Consider the following 18,103-nt stretch of genomic DNA (forward strand, 5'->3'; position numbering starts at 1 on the left):
TTCAGTGCTAATCAACAAGTAGAACTTACTGTACCTTGATCATATTGAACGTGGTGGCTGGCCTCAGAGGCTTTGGTTGTGTATTTTTTCATGACGTTGTCGTCCATGAGTGCCTCCCCTCTAAAAAGACTGAAACATCCAGGACTGCACAGGACGCAGCCGAGCACGTGCTCTGCAGACTTTTGCAGCCAGTGGCCGACAGCGTATTCAAACTTCTGATACCACACCATGGGCCCTTCAAGTGTAGTAAATCCTAGTTAAACTATGATTAGGATGGCCAAGACATTTAATCAATACTGTAAACAAATTATACACATCCCAAAGATGCTCTATTGGGTTGAGATCTGGTGACCATCTGTGGGGACCATTTTAGTACAGTGAACTCACTGTCATGTTTAAGAAACCAATCTGAAATGATTTGAGCTTTGTGACATGGTGCATTATACTGCTGGAAGTAGCCATCAGAGGATGGGTACATGGTGGTCATAAACATGGTCAGAAACAATGCTCAGGTAGGCCGTGGTATTTAAACAATGCCCAATTGGCACTAAGCGGCATTAATTGTGCCAAGAAAACAACCCCCACACCATTACACCACCAGCAGCAGCCTACACAATGGTAACAAGGCATGATGGATCCATGTTCTCATTCTGTTTATGCCAAATTCTGAATCTACCATCTGAATGTCTCAACAGAAATCGAGACTCATCAGACCAGGCAAAATTTTTCCAGTCCTCAACTGTCCAATTTTGGTGAGCTCTTGCAAATTGTAGCCTCCTTTTTCCTATTTGTAGTGGAGATGAGTGGTACCCGGTGGGGTCTTATGGTGTTGTAGCCCATCCGCCTCAAGGTTGTGGCTTCACAAATTCTTTGCTGCATACCTCGGTTGTAACGAGTGGTTATTTTAGTCAAAGTTGCTCTTTTATCAGCTTGAATCAGTCGGCCCATTCTCCTCTGACCTCTAGCATTAACAAGGCATTTTTGTCCACAGGACTACCGCATACTAGATGTTTTTCCTTTTTCACACCATTCTTTCTAAACCCTAGAAATGGTTGTGTGTGAAAATCCACATAACTGATGCAGATTGTGAAATACTCAGACCGGCCGTCTGGCACCAATCACCATGCCACGCTCAAAACTGCTTAAATCACCTTTCTTTCCCATTATGACATTCAGTTTGGTGTTCAGGAAATTGTTTTGACCAGGACCACACCCCTAAATGCATTGAAGCAACTGCCATGTGATTGGTTGATTAGATAATTGCATTATTAAAAAATTGGACAGGTGTTCCTAATAATCCTTTAGGTATATACACTCACCGGCCACTTTATTAGGTACACCTGTCCAACTGCGCGTTAAAGGCGCAAAAGAGGATGTTTTTCCACCGGCATTTGTTTACCCCCGGCATATGCTGTGTCGCGTCAGTGGATTCATTATGTGAAATGATGATAATAAACAAATAAGACGTTAAAACGTTGGATCAGTCGACGCTACTCCCATTTCAACTAGCATGTAGCAGACTGGTCACTGCCTTACAACTACAGTACAAGAACAACGTCAATATACCTGAATAACAGTACAACAATATTTATTCCCCAAAGAAAGAATAATCTGTCAGGGAACAATTTTTGCGAACTGCTCGTCTGTCTTGACACCTCTCTGTTCCTTCATTGCTCTCCAGCGTTGAAATGTTTCTCCAATAACGACTCTGGTTTCATTACGTTCTTCTGACAATTTTCTCCTATTCCCAGCGGCTTAAAAAAGTATTTCCTTTGCGTCCTCCTTCGAGTTTCTTCTCTACCGTGGTGAAAAATCGAGGAGGAAAGTAGGATCGACAATGAAAACAAAACGAAACTTAAGACGGAGTTTCATGCACTATGCGCATGCGTCGCCTGTGTTTAGTTACTGGAGCGCGCACGTCTCTCACAAGGATCGTAATGGCAGTGATTGACAAGCCAGAGGGCCAATCGCTTATGCGATGACCGCATGAGCAATTGGCTGATGTTTTTAAGGCCATATCTTGTGCACAGATGACGTATATTAATATTATTACTTTCAGTGCAGCTAATAAATAGTCTTTTATCATTTAGTAAAGACAGTTTCAAGTCATATTGGAAAAATGTATAAAACAAACATCCTCTTTTCCACCTTTAATGCAAATTTCTAATCAGCCAATCACATGGCAGCAACTCAATGCATTTAGGCATGTAGACATGGTCAAGACGATCTGCTGAAGTTCAAACCGAGTGTCAGAATGGGGAACAAAGATGTTTTAAGTGATTTTGAATGTGGCATGGTTGTTGGTGCCAAACAGGCTGGTCTGAGTATTTCAGAAATGAAAGCGTCAGCGTAAGTTCTACCAGGAAGACTCTAATACCACGTCATTCATTCATAAAATCGGCTTGCCAATCACAGCTCAATGCCGACTATTTAAACGCTGAACTAACACTCTCTCCTGCTGCCCGTAGGTGTCGTAGCTGAAGTTCGATTGCTCGATGCTTAGTGCAAACCAAACGTTTTCGAAGCGATTGTTACTCGTACGTACCACGCAGAATCGGATGTCAAACCGCTCGCCCTTCCTCTGCTTATTTGTGAATTCGGTATGTTTACTCGGCCCGCAATGTTTTCGTGCCAATTTAACCTTTTCCCAGGATCTTTCATTCACGAAATGCTACTCGGTTTCATCTGCCACTCGTTCTCACAGACTGCAACACAAGGTTACGGTAGGCGTTGTTTGACCAGCCCCTTCGAACGCAACTCATCTTTGCCAAAGTCCCTTATTTAGGGAAGCTCGCAAATTTGGCACAAAAACGCAATGAATGAGGCCGTTTCATTTCAATGAACAGATTAATACAATGCAGTCCTTTTTAACGTAAACTGTAATCGACAAAAGCAACTCACTGGACGCTTGCACAGGTGTCACTGATGATTGCCTGAGCTTCGGCCGCAACAGGTGTCACTGATCTTATTGAATGCCTGAGGAGTTACGGTTCATGGTAAACACCGAAGGGTGATGTCTTCCTAACTAAAATATCTCTGTCTTCTCAACTAAACGAGAATCCCCACGCGAAGGCTCCGTAAAGCAAACATGTGTGTATATATATATATTATTTTTTTTTAATGGCATTATTCATCCTGAAAGGCGATCGCGTTTTAACAGCACGGCATTAACGCGTGAGTAAGTTAACGTCAAAGACCCGAACGCAACGGTCTAAGTGAATTATGTGTTTGTTGTAAACAAATTGTGTAAAATGCGTAAACGACAAAATGGTGTAAATTTTTCATGTGTCTGCCTAAAAACCAAGGTAAGGTCACTGCTTTACATAATTTTCCTGAATATGTCTAATTTATACAACCTTCCCGATTGCCTACCTGTTCCGACCAATTTAAGGGACTTAAATGTTACCTATTGTATTTGTCAGTTATTGCAGTCTTTGACCAAATATACGGGATGTCTTATTTTAGTTGTGAATGTCATTGTTAATGTCACTGTTAACATCTCTATGCAGGCTGCTCAACACTGACGATAAGCCACATTGGCATACTAACAGAGGAATAAGCACGCAGTCGTAACGCTCAACTTGCATTTCTTGCGCAAATCGCGAGTGTTTGTCTGGTTATGTTGGTCAAATGTACAATTATCACTGTTTCATCCGACGGCCGTTCGAAACGCCGTTGTCACTTATACAGTTGAAATCAATTTATTGCATTTCATAAGAATTGTGGCATTAAATGCACTGTCATTTTAATTTGGTGTGAGGTAAGTTACATCATTAAAATTATTTTTCTGATCTAGTGTTGGGCGATATTATCCAGAGATCTCATCATAACGCAGCCCGTGAGATTGCCGACACGATAGTACTGGGAATGTGACCATTTATTTCCTCTTATTTAATATAGCAATGCTGACATCGCGGGCACGCGCGTAAAATCTGCTTCTGCCCGCGCGGCAGAATGCGTCTCACTTTTACAATGCATCTCATGCAATATCCAGTCCTCGTCGCAAGGTTGTATGTTTTCACTAAATACGACAATAAATACGTCAAGTCCGACCACCGGAAGCGTTTGATATGTTTAGTTTTCAACTCGGAGGTGTTTTTAGTTCACAGCAACGGTTTATAAATGAGTGTCACTTTCAACCGGTCGGTATGCTTCCACTAAACTCTGGACACTAATGAAACGTTGATGGACCACAATATATCTTTTATCTTGGTGCTGAAACATGGTAATATGGAGGAGATTGTATTTAAAAAATTGCGAAAATTTGCATATTACGTTTCTTGTAATAGACTACAGTGAACGTCATGTCAGAATGTCCACTGCAGGCATCGTTCTAAAAATAATGGTTACCACGGGTCCGATGCCCATTCCAACTAAAGTCTGATGCTCATTCTGACTAAAACAGTAAATGTTTATAATTTAATTTGAAAGTACTAACAAAGTTCTACCTTCTGTTAAAATTTCATGAAAATGTCTGATAAAATGAGAAAGTTATAAGCAAAAACATGTGAATAAGCAGCATTTTGGTCACACATCATATAACTTTCCTCTGATTTCTAATATTAAAAATACCATAACTTTCTCAATCTTCAACGGACTTTTACAATCCTGGTATCTTTGTAAATTGGAATGTCTGCTCTGTCTAGTCATGTGATAGATTTTGAGCTTTGGGGTTTTTTGAAAATTTTCATCATATCTATTTAATATATTTAAATACAAGTCACCAGACCGACCAGATTAAGCAGCTGGCAACACCTTCGTTTGCAAACCTCTTAAACTTTGTTGCACATCACTGATGCCTTAGCGGTTTGAAAATTACCTTGTAACAGGGAATGGAACTCGCTCTCATTGATTTTAAACCCAGTGTGCATTTTAACCACCCTAGTGCGAGAAGTCCACGCTACATGCATTACAAGTTCAGGTGCAGCGAAGTCAAAGCATTACTCGTGTATTGAAAAGGTAGTTCTCATAAGGCAAATCATGCTATGCACATTGGTGTTGCAACTGCAGGTTATGTAAGGATGGTATGTGAAAGTGTTCAGCATAATTAAGTTAAACTTTAATGGATAAACAAGTCAATTGCATGTTGTCAAAGACTTTTGGTGAAGTCTGACTCACAGCATCGTCTAAAATATGTTCTCTTAAATGTTCGAAGGTCCCGTGTCAACAGAATCATGCCCCGGAAGTGATCTGGGAACGCTTACATGGAGAAAACCTAGTAAAATTGCCGTAAGATACACGTAAAGTATTCAGAGTGAACAAGGGCAAAACGATGCGCAAGCGTCACCACAACAAGTTATGGTTTAGCTCTTCGACGCTGGAATGAGATGTCTGCAATCTGGACTAAAGCAGAGACCAGGGAGCTCCTCGCTATACGTGCTGCTAAAGCTGAGATCATTCACATGCATGACAGAGCAGCGCATCACGCGCTCCTCATGATCTCCCAAAAACTACGAGTTCCGAATAACTGCCAAACTTCAGAAGCGTCGAAAAGACAAGCACGTGCAGGACTTTACATGCATCACACGTCTTTACGGCTTTTCACAGTAAGCATGACTCCGAAAAATCATTGGCAGAATAAATGGCCCAAAATTTAATGATTCCAGACAAATCCTGGAAGTTTTTTCTGTGTAGTATCATAATCTCTCTGTGAGAAGGGCAATTGATGGCGTCGGCTATCATTGATAATATGGTCTATTGACATAACCTGATCCCGCACCTTCTAGTTTCAAGATGTTAATAACACTTCAGTCAAGACACTAAGCATTCAATTGCATATTGTCCGTTCAGATTTAGTTTATACAGCTTAGATTAATTTACTTCCATTTTACTAACCTTTCTAGTCTATAATTATTAATCTTAAAATTCAAAAACCATAAATTCTTTCTCAATCAGTTTCATGTTAATTGTTATGATTCTGTTTTCCTAGGTAATTTTTCTGCCATTATTATGCTTGCAATTCAAAGCCATAGCCAAAATCCCATCTTTTACTACATAAATACTTCGAAAAGTTAATACACTTGAAATGCAAAGTTTCATCAGTTTTCTATAGTTTTAAGCTGCATAATGATCACGGTATGATCAAGCATATACTGGTGGTGGTGTAGGTTACTCAACCATGTCTCATTTCTCGCTAAATTAATCTGTGGCATAGCGTGCTTTATCGGAATATTGTTGCTTTTCATCACAGCCTCCGACATGGCATTCACAGCCTCCGACATGGCATTCGCAGCCTTTCTCACTATAGGGTATATTGTTGCCCCATTGCATGGCTCTCGTGACCTCCTTGCTGCGTGGCCTATCATTGCCCTATATCCAGCATTCACAGTCGTCTGCTATACTGCAAACTGTTGACTTGTATCATGGCCTTCTCGCTAATCAGCATATCATTGCCTTATCATGGGCTCCCGCTCGTTTTTCGCCATGTAACTTATGGTTTATCTGTATCACGGCCTCCTCGTTACTTTGCATATGGTTACATTGTGTCATGGATACCACAACCGACTTATTACATTGCATATGTTGCCCCGCATCTATCCTCCACAGCCTTTATAATGAGTCGGCATATCGTTGCCCCGCATCATTGCCTTCGCGGTCTTCACGCTACATGGGAAGTCGTTGCCCTGTAACAGGCTTTGTCGCATACAGCATATCATTGCCCCGCATTTACCCTCCGCTGCCTTTATCGCTATTTGGCATATCATTGCCCCGTATCTGTGCCTTCACGGTCTTCACACTAAATTGCAAAACGTTGCCCTGTAAGTGTTCTCCACGGCCTTCTCGCCTATCGGGGCTATCGATCAACATGGCCTATCGTGGCTTTACACATCGCCTATCGGGGCTATCGATCAGCGTGGCCTATCGTGGCTTTACACATCGCCTATCGGGGCTATCGATCAGCGTGGCCTATCGTGGCTTTACACATCGCCTATCGGGGCTATCGATCAGCGTGGCCTATCGTGGCTTTACACATCGCCTATCGGGGCTATCGATCAGCGTGGCCTATCGTGGCTTTACACATCGCCTATCGGGGCTATCGATCGACGTGGCTTTACATATCGCCTATCGATCGACGTGGCCAATGGTGGCTTTACACATCGCCTATCGAGGCTAGCGATCGACGTGGCCTATCGTGGCTTTACACATCGCCTATCGAGGCTAGCGATCGACGTGGCCAATCGTGGCTTTACACATCGCCTATCGAGGCTAGCGATCAGCGTGGCCTATCGTGGCTTTACACATCGCCTATCGGGGCTATCGATCGACGTGGCCTATCGTGGCTTTACACATCGCCTATCGGGGCTATCGATCGACGTGGCCAATCGTGGCTTTACACATCGCCTATCGGGGCTATCGATCGACGTGGCCTATCGTGGCTTTACACATCGCCTATCGGGGCTATCGATTGACGTGGCCTATCGTGGCGTTACATATATTGCCTATCGGGGCTACCTATCCACGTATAGCCTACCGTGGCACTTTACGACGAAGCATTTTGTAATTCTTATCCTATTCCTTTTGTGTGAATCAGACATTAAAGTGCCTATGCCTATCGTGGCTTAATTTTTGGGGGGGTTCCAATAAATAGCTTTTATAGCTTAAGAAGTCTGATTCCTTCTTAACATTTTCTCTTGTTTCAGGATTGACATCTCTTCGATTTCCTAGCAATCAAGCCAGTTGATCTATTTCACTTTTGGGGGTAGGCTCCGCCCCTGCCTTCAACATCAGGCAGGATCTGCCGGACTACAGCTAGACCCGGACGAAAGGCGGGGCATACGCCAAAATAATCTATACGAGACTCAAGCATCCATTTAATTGAGTCTGATTTGAATTTCTGTCTTTTAATTCAACATGGAATAAATGTCATTCAAACGTTCACTTGCCTTCTGAGTCTTTATGGTAGAAATGAAAGCGTCAGCGTAAGTTCTACCAGGAAGACTCTAATACCACGTCATTCATTCATAAAATCGGCTTGCCAATCACAGCTCAATGCCGACTATTTAAACGCTGAACTAACACTCTCTCCTGCTGCCCGTAGGTGTCGTAGCTGAAGTTCGCCTCCATCCTCCCCACCACCACCAGGTTGTTCCCTGTTCTTTTGTCCGGGGGTAGGCTCCGCCCCTGCCTTCAACATCAGGCAGGATCTGCCGGACTACAGCTAGACCCGGACGAAAGGCGGGGCATACGCCAAAATAATCTATACGAGACTCAAGCATCCATTTAATTGAGTCTGATTTGAATTTCTGTCTTTTAATTCAACATGGAATAAATGTCATTCAAACGTTCACTTGCCTTCTGAGTCTTTATGGTAGAAACTGCTGATCTACTGGGATTTTCACGCACAACCATCTGTAGGGTTTACAGAGAATGGTCAGAAAAAAAGAAAATATCCAGTGAGCGGCAGTTCTGTGTGGGCAAATGCCTTGTTGATGCCAGAGGTCAGAGGAGAATGGCCAGACTGGTTGGAGCTGATAGAAAGGCAACAGTAACTCAAATAACCACTCGTTACAACCGAGGTATGCAGAAGAGCATCTCTGATCACACAACACGACGAACATTGAGGCGGATGGGCTCCAGCAGCAGAAGACCACACCGGGTGCCAATCCTGACAGCTAAGAACAGGAAACTGAGGCTACAATTCGCACAGGCTCACCAAAATTGGACAGTAGAAGTTGGAAAAACATTGCCTGGTCTGATGAGTCTTGATTTCTGCTGCAACATTCAGATGGTAGAGTCAGAATTTGGCGTCAACAACATGAAAGCATGGATCCATCCTGCCTTGTATCAAAGGTTCAGGCTGGTGGTGGTGGTGTAATGGTGTGGGGGATATTTTTTTGGCACACTTAAGGCCCATTTGTTCCAATTGAGCATCGTGTATTGTTTCTGACCATGTTCATCCCTTTATGACCACAGTGTACCCATCCTCTGATAGCTACTTCCAGCAGGATAACGCGCCATCGCCATGTCATAAAGCGCAAATAATCTCAGACTGGTTTCTTGAACATGACAATGAGTTCACTGTACTAAAATGGCCTCCACAGTCACCAGATCTCAACCCAATGGAGCATCTTTGGGATGTGGTGGAACGGGAGCTTCGTGCCCTGGATGTGCAGCCGACAAATCTGCAGCAACTGCGTGATGTTATCATGTCAATATGGGCCAAAATCTCTGAGGAATGTTTCCAGTACCTTGTTGAATCAGTGCCACAAAGGATTAAGGCAGTTCTGAAGGCAAAAGGGGTCCGGTACTAGTAAGGTGTACCTCATAAAGTGGCCGGTGAGTGTATATATATATATACACAGTACAGTACTATACAGTACTGTGCAAGAGTTATTAATGAACAAGTGTTTTGGTGCCATGTAAGTAATTTTTTCAACAATCCAATGCTATGTCATATTAATCAGTGTCTTGTTGACTAAAAAATAGCGTCGTTTTGAAATATGTCTGCAGCTCTTAGCAACTTTATTGGTGGGCTTGAAAATATTTTGACCCAGTGGGGTTAATTGTAACGTTGTGTTACAACTAATCCCTCAGAATTTACGATATGAAAACTGCTAACGTTAGCGTAATTCTTGCCATTGTTTTAAATACACTACACACAAATGATTGCTGGCGGCCAACAAAATAAATGTGCTTGTCTTACCAAAAATCGTGTGTCAAATTGTTCTTATCGTTAATATTGATCAGAGGTGTAAAGAGTAGCTGAAAGCCATACTTGAGTAAAAGTACAAATTCCTTACTGTAAAAATTACTCCACTACAAGTTACAAGTCACCAATTTAAATACGACTTGAGTAAAAGTATTAAAGTAACCCAATTTAAAAGTACTCAAGTATTTTTACTCGTACTGAATGTTGGCTCAAAGATGCACTAGTCCTCAACACAAAGAGACATTGTAGGTCTGGGCAGTGAAAACTAAGAAAGTTTATTTATGAGGTTTTATTTCCTAATATAGAAAAGAAATCAAACACCTCAAAATTTTGACCTGGCAGAACAAACACAGATTAAACATAGTCACAGTCTTTTGACTAAAATTTAATTAAGTTTTAGTCATATTTTTGTCATCTGAATTGATTTAGTTTTAGTCTAATTTTATTCAACTAAATACCATGAGATTTTAGTCTAGAAATCTACATTAAATTTAATTTAAACCCATTTAATTTTAGTCTAGTGTCATTGTGTACTTGAATGTGCCATGCTGAAAAATATATAGCCTAACTTTGTGATATAAATATATGGTAACACTTTACAATAAGGTTCATTAGTTAACATTATATAGCTACATTAGTTAACATGAACTAATAATGAACTGCACTTATACAGCATTTATTCATCTTTGTTAATGTTAATTTCAACAATTACTAATACTTTATTAAAATCTTGTTTACATTAGTTAATGCACTCTGAACTAACATGAACAAACAATTAAAGCTTACATTTTTATAAACTAACATTAACAAAGATGAAGAAATAATGTAACAAATGTATTGCTCATGGTTTGTTCAAGTTGGTTAATACATAAACTACTGTTAACTAATGAACCTTATTGTAAAGTGTTACCAAATATTCTTATATAGGCCTATCCTAAAAAATATATAATTTTAATATTTAAAAAATTCCAGTAAACTAAAATTACACTAACAGAAAAATGATAATGCATATTAAAAACGTGAAGTTGTTCATTTGAAAGATTAATTGTAAACACATGTAGTACGTAACACCACTATCTCACAAGTGCACTACATTTCTTCCGTCATGCATCCCTCTTTACAGTAAATACATTACAGCATACTTGATTAAATGTGAGGACAGTGAAATTAACTTATTATCAATCTTATAATGTAGGCCTACTTAAGTTACTCGGGCAATCAGTACAGGACATCGCTGGTTTATTTTGGCTTATATAGTAAGTTATATCAAGTTATGTACCAGCTCAGGTTAGCTGATAAGGTAGCATCAGAGTATATAAACATTTGTGCTTGCCTTTGAGTTGCGGGATGACCCTCCTGCAATCGCGCATCACTTATGTTTTGATTGTAGCATCACAAGTTTAACAAAGGGTCCCTTGACTGAAGCAAATGTGATATGCATCCATATGTTTGCTCTTTATCTCTTCTCTCAGACCAGACGCGAACTTTTCTCTACAGTTTATGACATACGCAGCATGCAGATGTCCCGCTACGGTGGCTCAACGCAAGCCATTCAGCGTTTGACATCAAAGTACCGCGAGACTAGACTTCTCCATATGCATTTGATTCGCTCTCGCAGTACTTTGATTTCTACGATTGCTCTGCGCAGCGCCAAATGAAGTTGTGTGTGTGTGCGTGTAACCTCGCGACCACAGATTCTATCCATCATCACCCTCTGACACTTTCGTCTCGTTTTTATTTGACGAATAAACAATGTAGTGAGTAACGTTAAGTGTCATTTCAAATGTAGTGGAGTAAAGAGTACAAATACCCAATCAAAAATGTAATTGAGTAGAGAGTAAAAGTTGCTTATATTTGTTATACTCAGTACAAGTACAAAGTAGCCCAAAAAATACTTAAGTACAGTAACGAAGTACATTTACTCGAGTACTTTACACCTCTGATATTGATTGAATAAGGTCACATCAAAGATTGAAATCATAATGAAATAAATGGCTAAAATCAGACTTTCATGTTCATTATCTGAGAATTTGATTTTGAAACTGTAGTATGATTATTACAGACTGGGTCACACATAAAAAAATTTTTTGTCATAATTGTGCTGCTTTTTCTTAAATATTTGACATTTGTATCCATTTATAATTGAACTATTGTTAGAAAAGGGCTGGATGAATGAATACAGTGTGGAAACCTGTCTATTATAGACAGATATATAAACAATATCCACTTCAAGTATATAGACAATTTAGTGTTGAAATATTTGCCTGCAAACTTAATTTTTAGCAAGTATTACAACTAACCCCCTGCCTGTTACAAATAACCTCACCTATGTGTAAGTTGTAACGTTTGCCCTTCTGTCACGTTTGGTGTAATTGTCCAAGAATGGTAAATAATAGAAACAAACTTCAAATGTTCATTTGTAGCAGAGATGTGTGTGTTGCTTGTGTAAAATATAATTAAACTCAAATATTTTTTGAATGATTGAGCCAAAACCAAAAAGCCTTAGGCTGTGCCCCGCTCTTACTGTATACCATATTTTCCATACTATAAGTCACACCTTTTTCATAGTTTGTCTGGTCCTGCAACTTATGTCAAAATGAACTCATATGAACCAAGAGAAATGATTCCCGTCTACAGCCGTTAGAGTCCGCTCTATGCTGCTCCTGGATTTATGTAATTCAATAGATTTAGTAATGTGGAATGACTTCGGAAGCTTGTTGAACTTGATTTGGCTTATCGTGTTAATTTAGCCTATTCAGATTCCCAGGTATGTTCTGTATGCCATTGTTTTCAGTGAATAAATGTTAATGTCACCTATTCACCTATTCAGCCTGCTGTTTTGTGTGCCATTGTTCAGTTAAACAACTTGCATTTCCAGAATAAATGTCTGTTCTTGGGCTTGGATTCTGTGAAATCATTTTCTAAATAAACGTGACGTACTGTATAGTCCAGTGTGACTTATATATGTTTTTTCCTCTTCAAAACGCATTTTTGACTGATGCGACATATACACTGGAGCAGCTTATAGTATATATATTGGGTCCCATCTCATTATTATTTGCATCTCCCCGTATACAGGGGAGGCCATATTAACCACACTGCCTATTAGGTAAAGAAACAACTGTCCTACCTGTGCCTGTCGGGTGAATTCTGCCACAGGCCGCACCAACCTCCGGGTAGAGTTTCAATCTGTCTACTAATAGCATGACGGCAGATGGCTGGAAATCAGTATCACCATCCAGGGCCAAGATGTATGTGTTGTGAGATTCTCTCTAAAGGAGTGTTAAAAACACGTCAAGCTTTTTTAGAGTATAGGAACAATATTGTATTACTTTTTGAGAGTATATAAAGTCTGTAGTTAAGCGTCTAACCTTCATTCTCTCTTTAAGGGTAGTTAATTCAGCACCTTCCTCATACTGCATAAAGTACTGTCTGGTAAGTCTCCAGCCAAGAATGTAATACAGGTACATAATCTGCAAACATAGATCAGCAGTCAACTTCATCAGAAGTTTGTGTAAAATTTCCTTATTTAGCAGTATGTTATGTTTAAATAAATCTGTTAAAATTGTTAAATGTGCAGTATGGGTAATTTTTTAGAAAGGATTTACACATCTTTGTGCGTAAAGCTTTTAACACATTATGTGTCACTTTGTGTTGATTTTGTGTTAAAATATATCGAAAGTAAAAATAAATTAAAAGTAACACAAAATGTGTTGTTTTAATAAAAAACAGAGATGGTTGGTTTCTGAGACAACGCATTTAGTGTGTTGTCCCAGAATCAACACTAATGTGTTGTTTTCAACACATTCGGTTTAAGAGTATATATAAACTGTGATTTAAAGGATTAGTCCATTTTCTTAAAAAAATCCTGATAATTTACTCACCACCATGTCATCCAAATTGTTGATGTCTTTCTTTGCTCAGTTGAGAAAAAAATTATGTTTTTTGAAGAAAACATTCCAGGATCTTTCTCATTTTATTGGACTTTAATGGACCCCAACACTTAACCATTTTAATGCAGTTTAAAATTGCAGTTTCAAAGGACTCTAAACGATCCCAAATCAGGTACAAAGGTCTTATCTAGCAAAACGATTGTCATTGGTCCTCTGGTCGTGTGATGCGCTAGCATTACCTCGCGTAATACGTCATAACGTCAAGAGGTCACGGATGACGTATGGGAAACTACTCCCCAGTGTTTACAAGTGTGGAGAAAGAGGAACCTGGTCCAACCAGACTCTTGTACATTCATTTCATTTGTACAGAGAGTCTGGCCACGCTCCATTGCAAAGCGTTACTTCCGTTAAGGAGGGTCCTCTGTTGAAGTTTAAAACTATTGGATCTGTCCAGAGTCACTCTGAATCTGCCATAACCAATCGCTAACGTGTGGTCGTGACGTATATCATGCACCGAAAACCGGCCGGAAACAACAAGTAAGAATAATCAGACCAACAAAACTTAGCAAACCTGGTTCTTGCTCCGGCTTTTACTTCTGTATATTCGGCAGTTTTGCAACAACGGACCGCATATATTTTCTCACGTCTTTCTCCGCTGCCATTACTGAACTACAACTCAAACTGACGCACGACCTCAACGTCATCGTTCTTAGCCACCCCCATCTGTTCGTTGATTGCTCCTGCAGATTTTTGCAGGAGAAAACAAAACTCTACAAAGCAGTCCCAGACGTACTGCTGAAGCGAAATGAAAATTAAGCGGAAGCACGTAGGAGGGCGGAGCCAGGCTAGAGAAAGAGGACCCTTTCGACGTTGTTGTATGTCGAATGATACTTATTAATGTCTTTGTGTCAGTTTATTGTTTAAAATGGTCCGCAAATGTGCGTTTCATATATGTAACATATGACCTTTCTACATCATTTGCGCAATTACGTGAGGCCGCACTGGCGCGTTACAGGACCGGAGGAAGACGAGAAGTTGTGGTTTAAAAGTGCATATTTTTTATTTTTCTTGCCAAAAATAACAATCGTTTCGCTAGATAAGACCTTTATGCCTTGTTTGGGATCGTTTAGAGTCCTTTGAAACTGCAATTTTAAACTGCATTAAAACTGTTAAGTGTTGGGGTCCATTAAAGTCCATTAAAATGTAAAAAATCCTGGAAAATTTTCCTCAAAAAACATAATTTCTTCTCGACTGAACAAAGAAAGACATCAACATTTTGGATGACATGGTGGTGAGTAAATTATCTGGATTTTTTAAAAAGAAAACGGACTAATCCTTTGACCTTTAATACATTTTACCTGCGACCATCTCTTCTTGTGACGGATCTTCGTCTTGTCTTTCAGATGAACCATCATCAGGTTGCCTTTAGGGAGGGTGTATTCCAGACGACCTCCATACGGAGTGCTTATGATCCTCTGAGATGGAAGGGGTGGTGGCTGCTTAAATATACTCGGATTTTCTGAGCAGAAAATGCTAATAAATGAGAACAAAGTTTTCAGATCAGTTTTGCTCATTACTTTGCAGTACACACAGATGGATTAGATTAAGGATAAACCTCACGTGTAAACTTCTTTCATGACTTCCACAAGAATTTCAGCATATTCATTCACATGTCGTTGCCGTCCATTATCAATGTCCTTAAAAGCGTCATCGAAATAAATATGGAATTCGAACTCCACATCATTATTTGCGCAGGCCTTTGGTCTGTATTTATCGAGCCTGGTAAGAAAATCAAACAGGAATGCTTGATTAAAATTCAATTGACAAAAGCTGAGTACTGAAAGTGGATATTACCGTATGTTTACCTGAACATAGAGATGATAATCTTCATCATTTCATCATAGGTCTCATGCCACATCGTTGCACACAGAAACACTTTGATGGTTTCATTTGCTCTAAGGACAATACGTATTCACAAAGTGAGCCATTTTAACTCATAAAATCAAAGTAAAAGTCTTTGGTTTAGTAAGGAAGAACACATACCGTTTCCTCTTGTTTTTTTTCCTGACCTCAAAACGTGTGTTCAGCAACATGGACTGCTCCAGAAATGCACCCTCATACATGCGTCTCACAAACAAATCTCTTGTCCTTTCTATTCGGTTGATCTTTAGGTAGCACACATAAATTGTACTGAGAATGAGTCCCAACCACCAGCACAAAGCAGAGATGCCCATACATGCCAGTCCGTCTCTCTTCATGTTCACCACAATGTCCCGGGTACACACAGTTCTTACAACGTCCAATATCATCAAGCTCACCCATTTGTCATCAGAAGTCCACTGAACTTTTTCACAATAGGTAGCATTTGGTTTTGCAAGTCCCATAGGCATGAAAACAACTGGAACAAAAAATATGATCAAAACTGCGAATGACACAAGGTACATGGGCACGACGAAGCTGCGCCGCAGGAAATGCATCTTACACGCCACGACCACAAACCACTGGCACAGGGCAGAGGATGCAATCTGGGTCGCCACCAGCAATCCAACTGTGGGTGTTTTAAAGAAAAACACTGCTGTCTTCCAGTCCTGTCCTGATAGAGGAACATAAGCTCCAAGCACAGCTGCAATAACCACAATTCTTATCAAACTGGAGAAGAAGGTGACCACGTTACGAAATTTCTCTCTTTCCATTTCTCTTGAAACAGCTTTGAGAAACGGGACCTTAAAGAGTGAACTGTAGTTCTCCCACCAGTTCAGAGAAACGAAGATGGTTCCCCCGATGGCAAGCCCGACTGATATTTTCAACTCAACAGAGCTTTCATCTGATGCAAGATAACTGACTGCAAAAAGGATGTAACCTACGACGATGAAGACAATGGAGCACGCTGGTATTATTATAAAGCGCTTCATGCCTTCGTTAAAGCACTGAGCGACCACTTGGAAGACTGCAGACAGGATGCTCACACTGTTCAGTATCATCACATTAGTGACAATGTCAAAGTGTGGCATGGCCACGACGGCTAAGACTGAAGATCCTAACGCTACCACGAACTCGACACCAAGCACCTAGAAGAAAAGATTGATAGAAATAGTTTGAAAAAGGAATGAAGCCCCTCTCATTGAGAAAGTTATATTTATGTCTATGTATTTTAAAATATACTGTATATGTTTGCTTACCCATAAAACTGTCTTTTTAGAGGGCAAAGCTGAACGCTTGAAGAAGATTTTCCACACGCTCTTAATTATGAGAAGAACATTTGGCGCGACCAAAACAAAGCCAATGCCTAAAAGAGCAGTCACTTTGTGCTCTATGAATGTAGCTGTTTTGTTCCCAAAAGTTATTAAAAGCAGAAATGTTGTCTGCGAAAACAAAAAGCAACAAAACAACCATTACTGACAGTGTTTTGCAACATGTAACAGACTAGCAATTGAATAGTGGGCTTACTTTACTGAGCAGGGCAAGAGCAAAGATGAGTATGGTAACAATGATACACGACATCCATTTCAAACACCTGATTTCTGTTTTCGGTTTTTGTTCATCTTGAAAAACTGGAACTTTTCTGAAGGTGTCCCACGGCCGCCTTGACCTAAAAACAAAGAGACAGAGATGCAACAAAAACGTGTAGCCCACTTCATGTCTCCAAATTTGCACATCAAGTCTAATCAAATCTGTATTAAATGAGGCACACACGTATATTTCGTCTGCAACATTTTTATAACTCCTGGTTTGTAAACATGTGAATGTAGTAAGGCTGAAATAGCATAAGGATTATGCGAGAATCGCCTTCCCTAGTCATATATCATGTCAGTTTACTCGCTGGATGATCGATTGTATCCGGTCTTATTCGGATAACGTTGTTTCGATATTACGCGTGGCATATTCTACATGTAAAATACTGAAATTTAAAGATTATATATTAGTAGTTATTATTTGTAAGATAATATATCATTAAAAGTGTTTATTCTTCATTATTGATGATAAACAGAGTTAAATAAATTAATGAAGGGTAATCACAAACTTTATCGTTCGCTTTGTTTCAAGATTGCACTTTCTGATCCTTAAAAAAATCACCAATTAATTTAATCGATAAATTATTAAAATTTAGAGTGAAAATTAAGAATGTTTTAGAAATATTGGTTTGAAAATAATTTGTGTAAAGATTGTATTGATTTATTTACATTATCAAGTGTCTCCAAATAGTACTGATTTAACAATAAAAAAACTCTGAATGTTTCTTTATAAAAATACTAAAAAGTAAAAATGTTTAAATGAATTACCTGACTCTGCTGTTTTGTTGTTTATCCATTGCAATGCCGGCTTTCGTTATGAAAAGACGCAACAAACAAGCACTTGGGTAAATTAAAGGGAGCAGCTATTGACGCCGTGTGCTAATTAGTTGCGTGTCCACATTTCTTTACTTCAGCATCACCTGACCTGCTATGGACGTCACGTCTTTAACTTACAAATGACCTCAAATTACATAAGTGTTTTACATCACTCTTATCACCCCTACTTATTTAATATACCAATTCTCGTATTCTAATTGTACTTTAGTTAA

At 39.7% G+C, this 18,103-nt stretch overlaps 1 protein-coding gene and 1 long non-coding RNA gene across 2 annotated transcripts in view; one reads left to right on the forward strand and one right to left on the reverse strand.

Moving 5' to 3' along the window:
* Positions 1–17,904, reverse strand: part of LOC135773674 (chitin synthase chs-2-like) — a 26,659-nt gene extending 8,755 nt beyond the window's left edge. The window contains exons 1-10 of the mRNA XM_065283378.2: positions 17,823–17,904; positions 16,990–17,131; positions 16,722–16,904; positions 15,586–16,610; positions 15,408–15,497; positions 15,163–15,321; positions 14,901–15,075; positions 13,021–13,122; positions 12,780–12,921; positions 35–235 (exon numbers count right to left, since the gene is read on the reverse strand). Coding sequence (XP_065139450.1) covers positions 35–235; positions 12,780–12,921; positions 13,021–13,122; positions 14,901–15,075; positions 15,163–15,321; positions 15,408–15,497; positions 15,586–16,610; positions 16,722–16,904; positions 16,990–17,131; positions 17,823–17,851 — 2,248 coding nt within the window. The 5' untranslated portion in view covers positions 17,852–17,904. The remainder of the gene's footprint in view (positions 1–34; positions 236–12,779; positions 12,922–13,020; positions 13,123–14,900; positions 15,076–15,162; positions 15,322–15,407; positions 15,498–15,585; positions 16,611–16,721; positions 16,905–16,989; positions 17,132–17,822) is intronic.
* On the forward strand, positions 7,227–8,285 carry LOC135773676 (uncharacterized). Its single transcript, XR_010543561.2, has 2 exons — positions 7,227–7,919; positions 8,039–8,285. It is a non-coding gene; the product is annotated as an uncharacterized lncRNA (long non-coding RNA).
* Positions 17,905–18,103: the final 199 nt, after the last annotated feature.

The sequence above is a fragment of the Paramisgurnus dabryanus genome, chromosome 9 (assembly GCF_030506205.2).
Source record: "Paramisgurnus dabryanus chromosome 9, PD_genome_1.1, whole genome shotgun sequence".
Classification (NCBI taxonomy): domain Eukaryota; kingdom Metazoa; phylum Chordata; class Actinopteri; order Cypriniformes; family Cobitidae; genus Paramisgurnus; species Paramisgurnus dabryanus.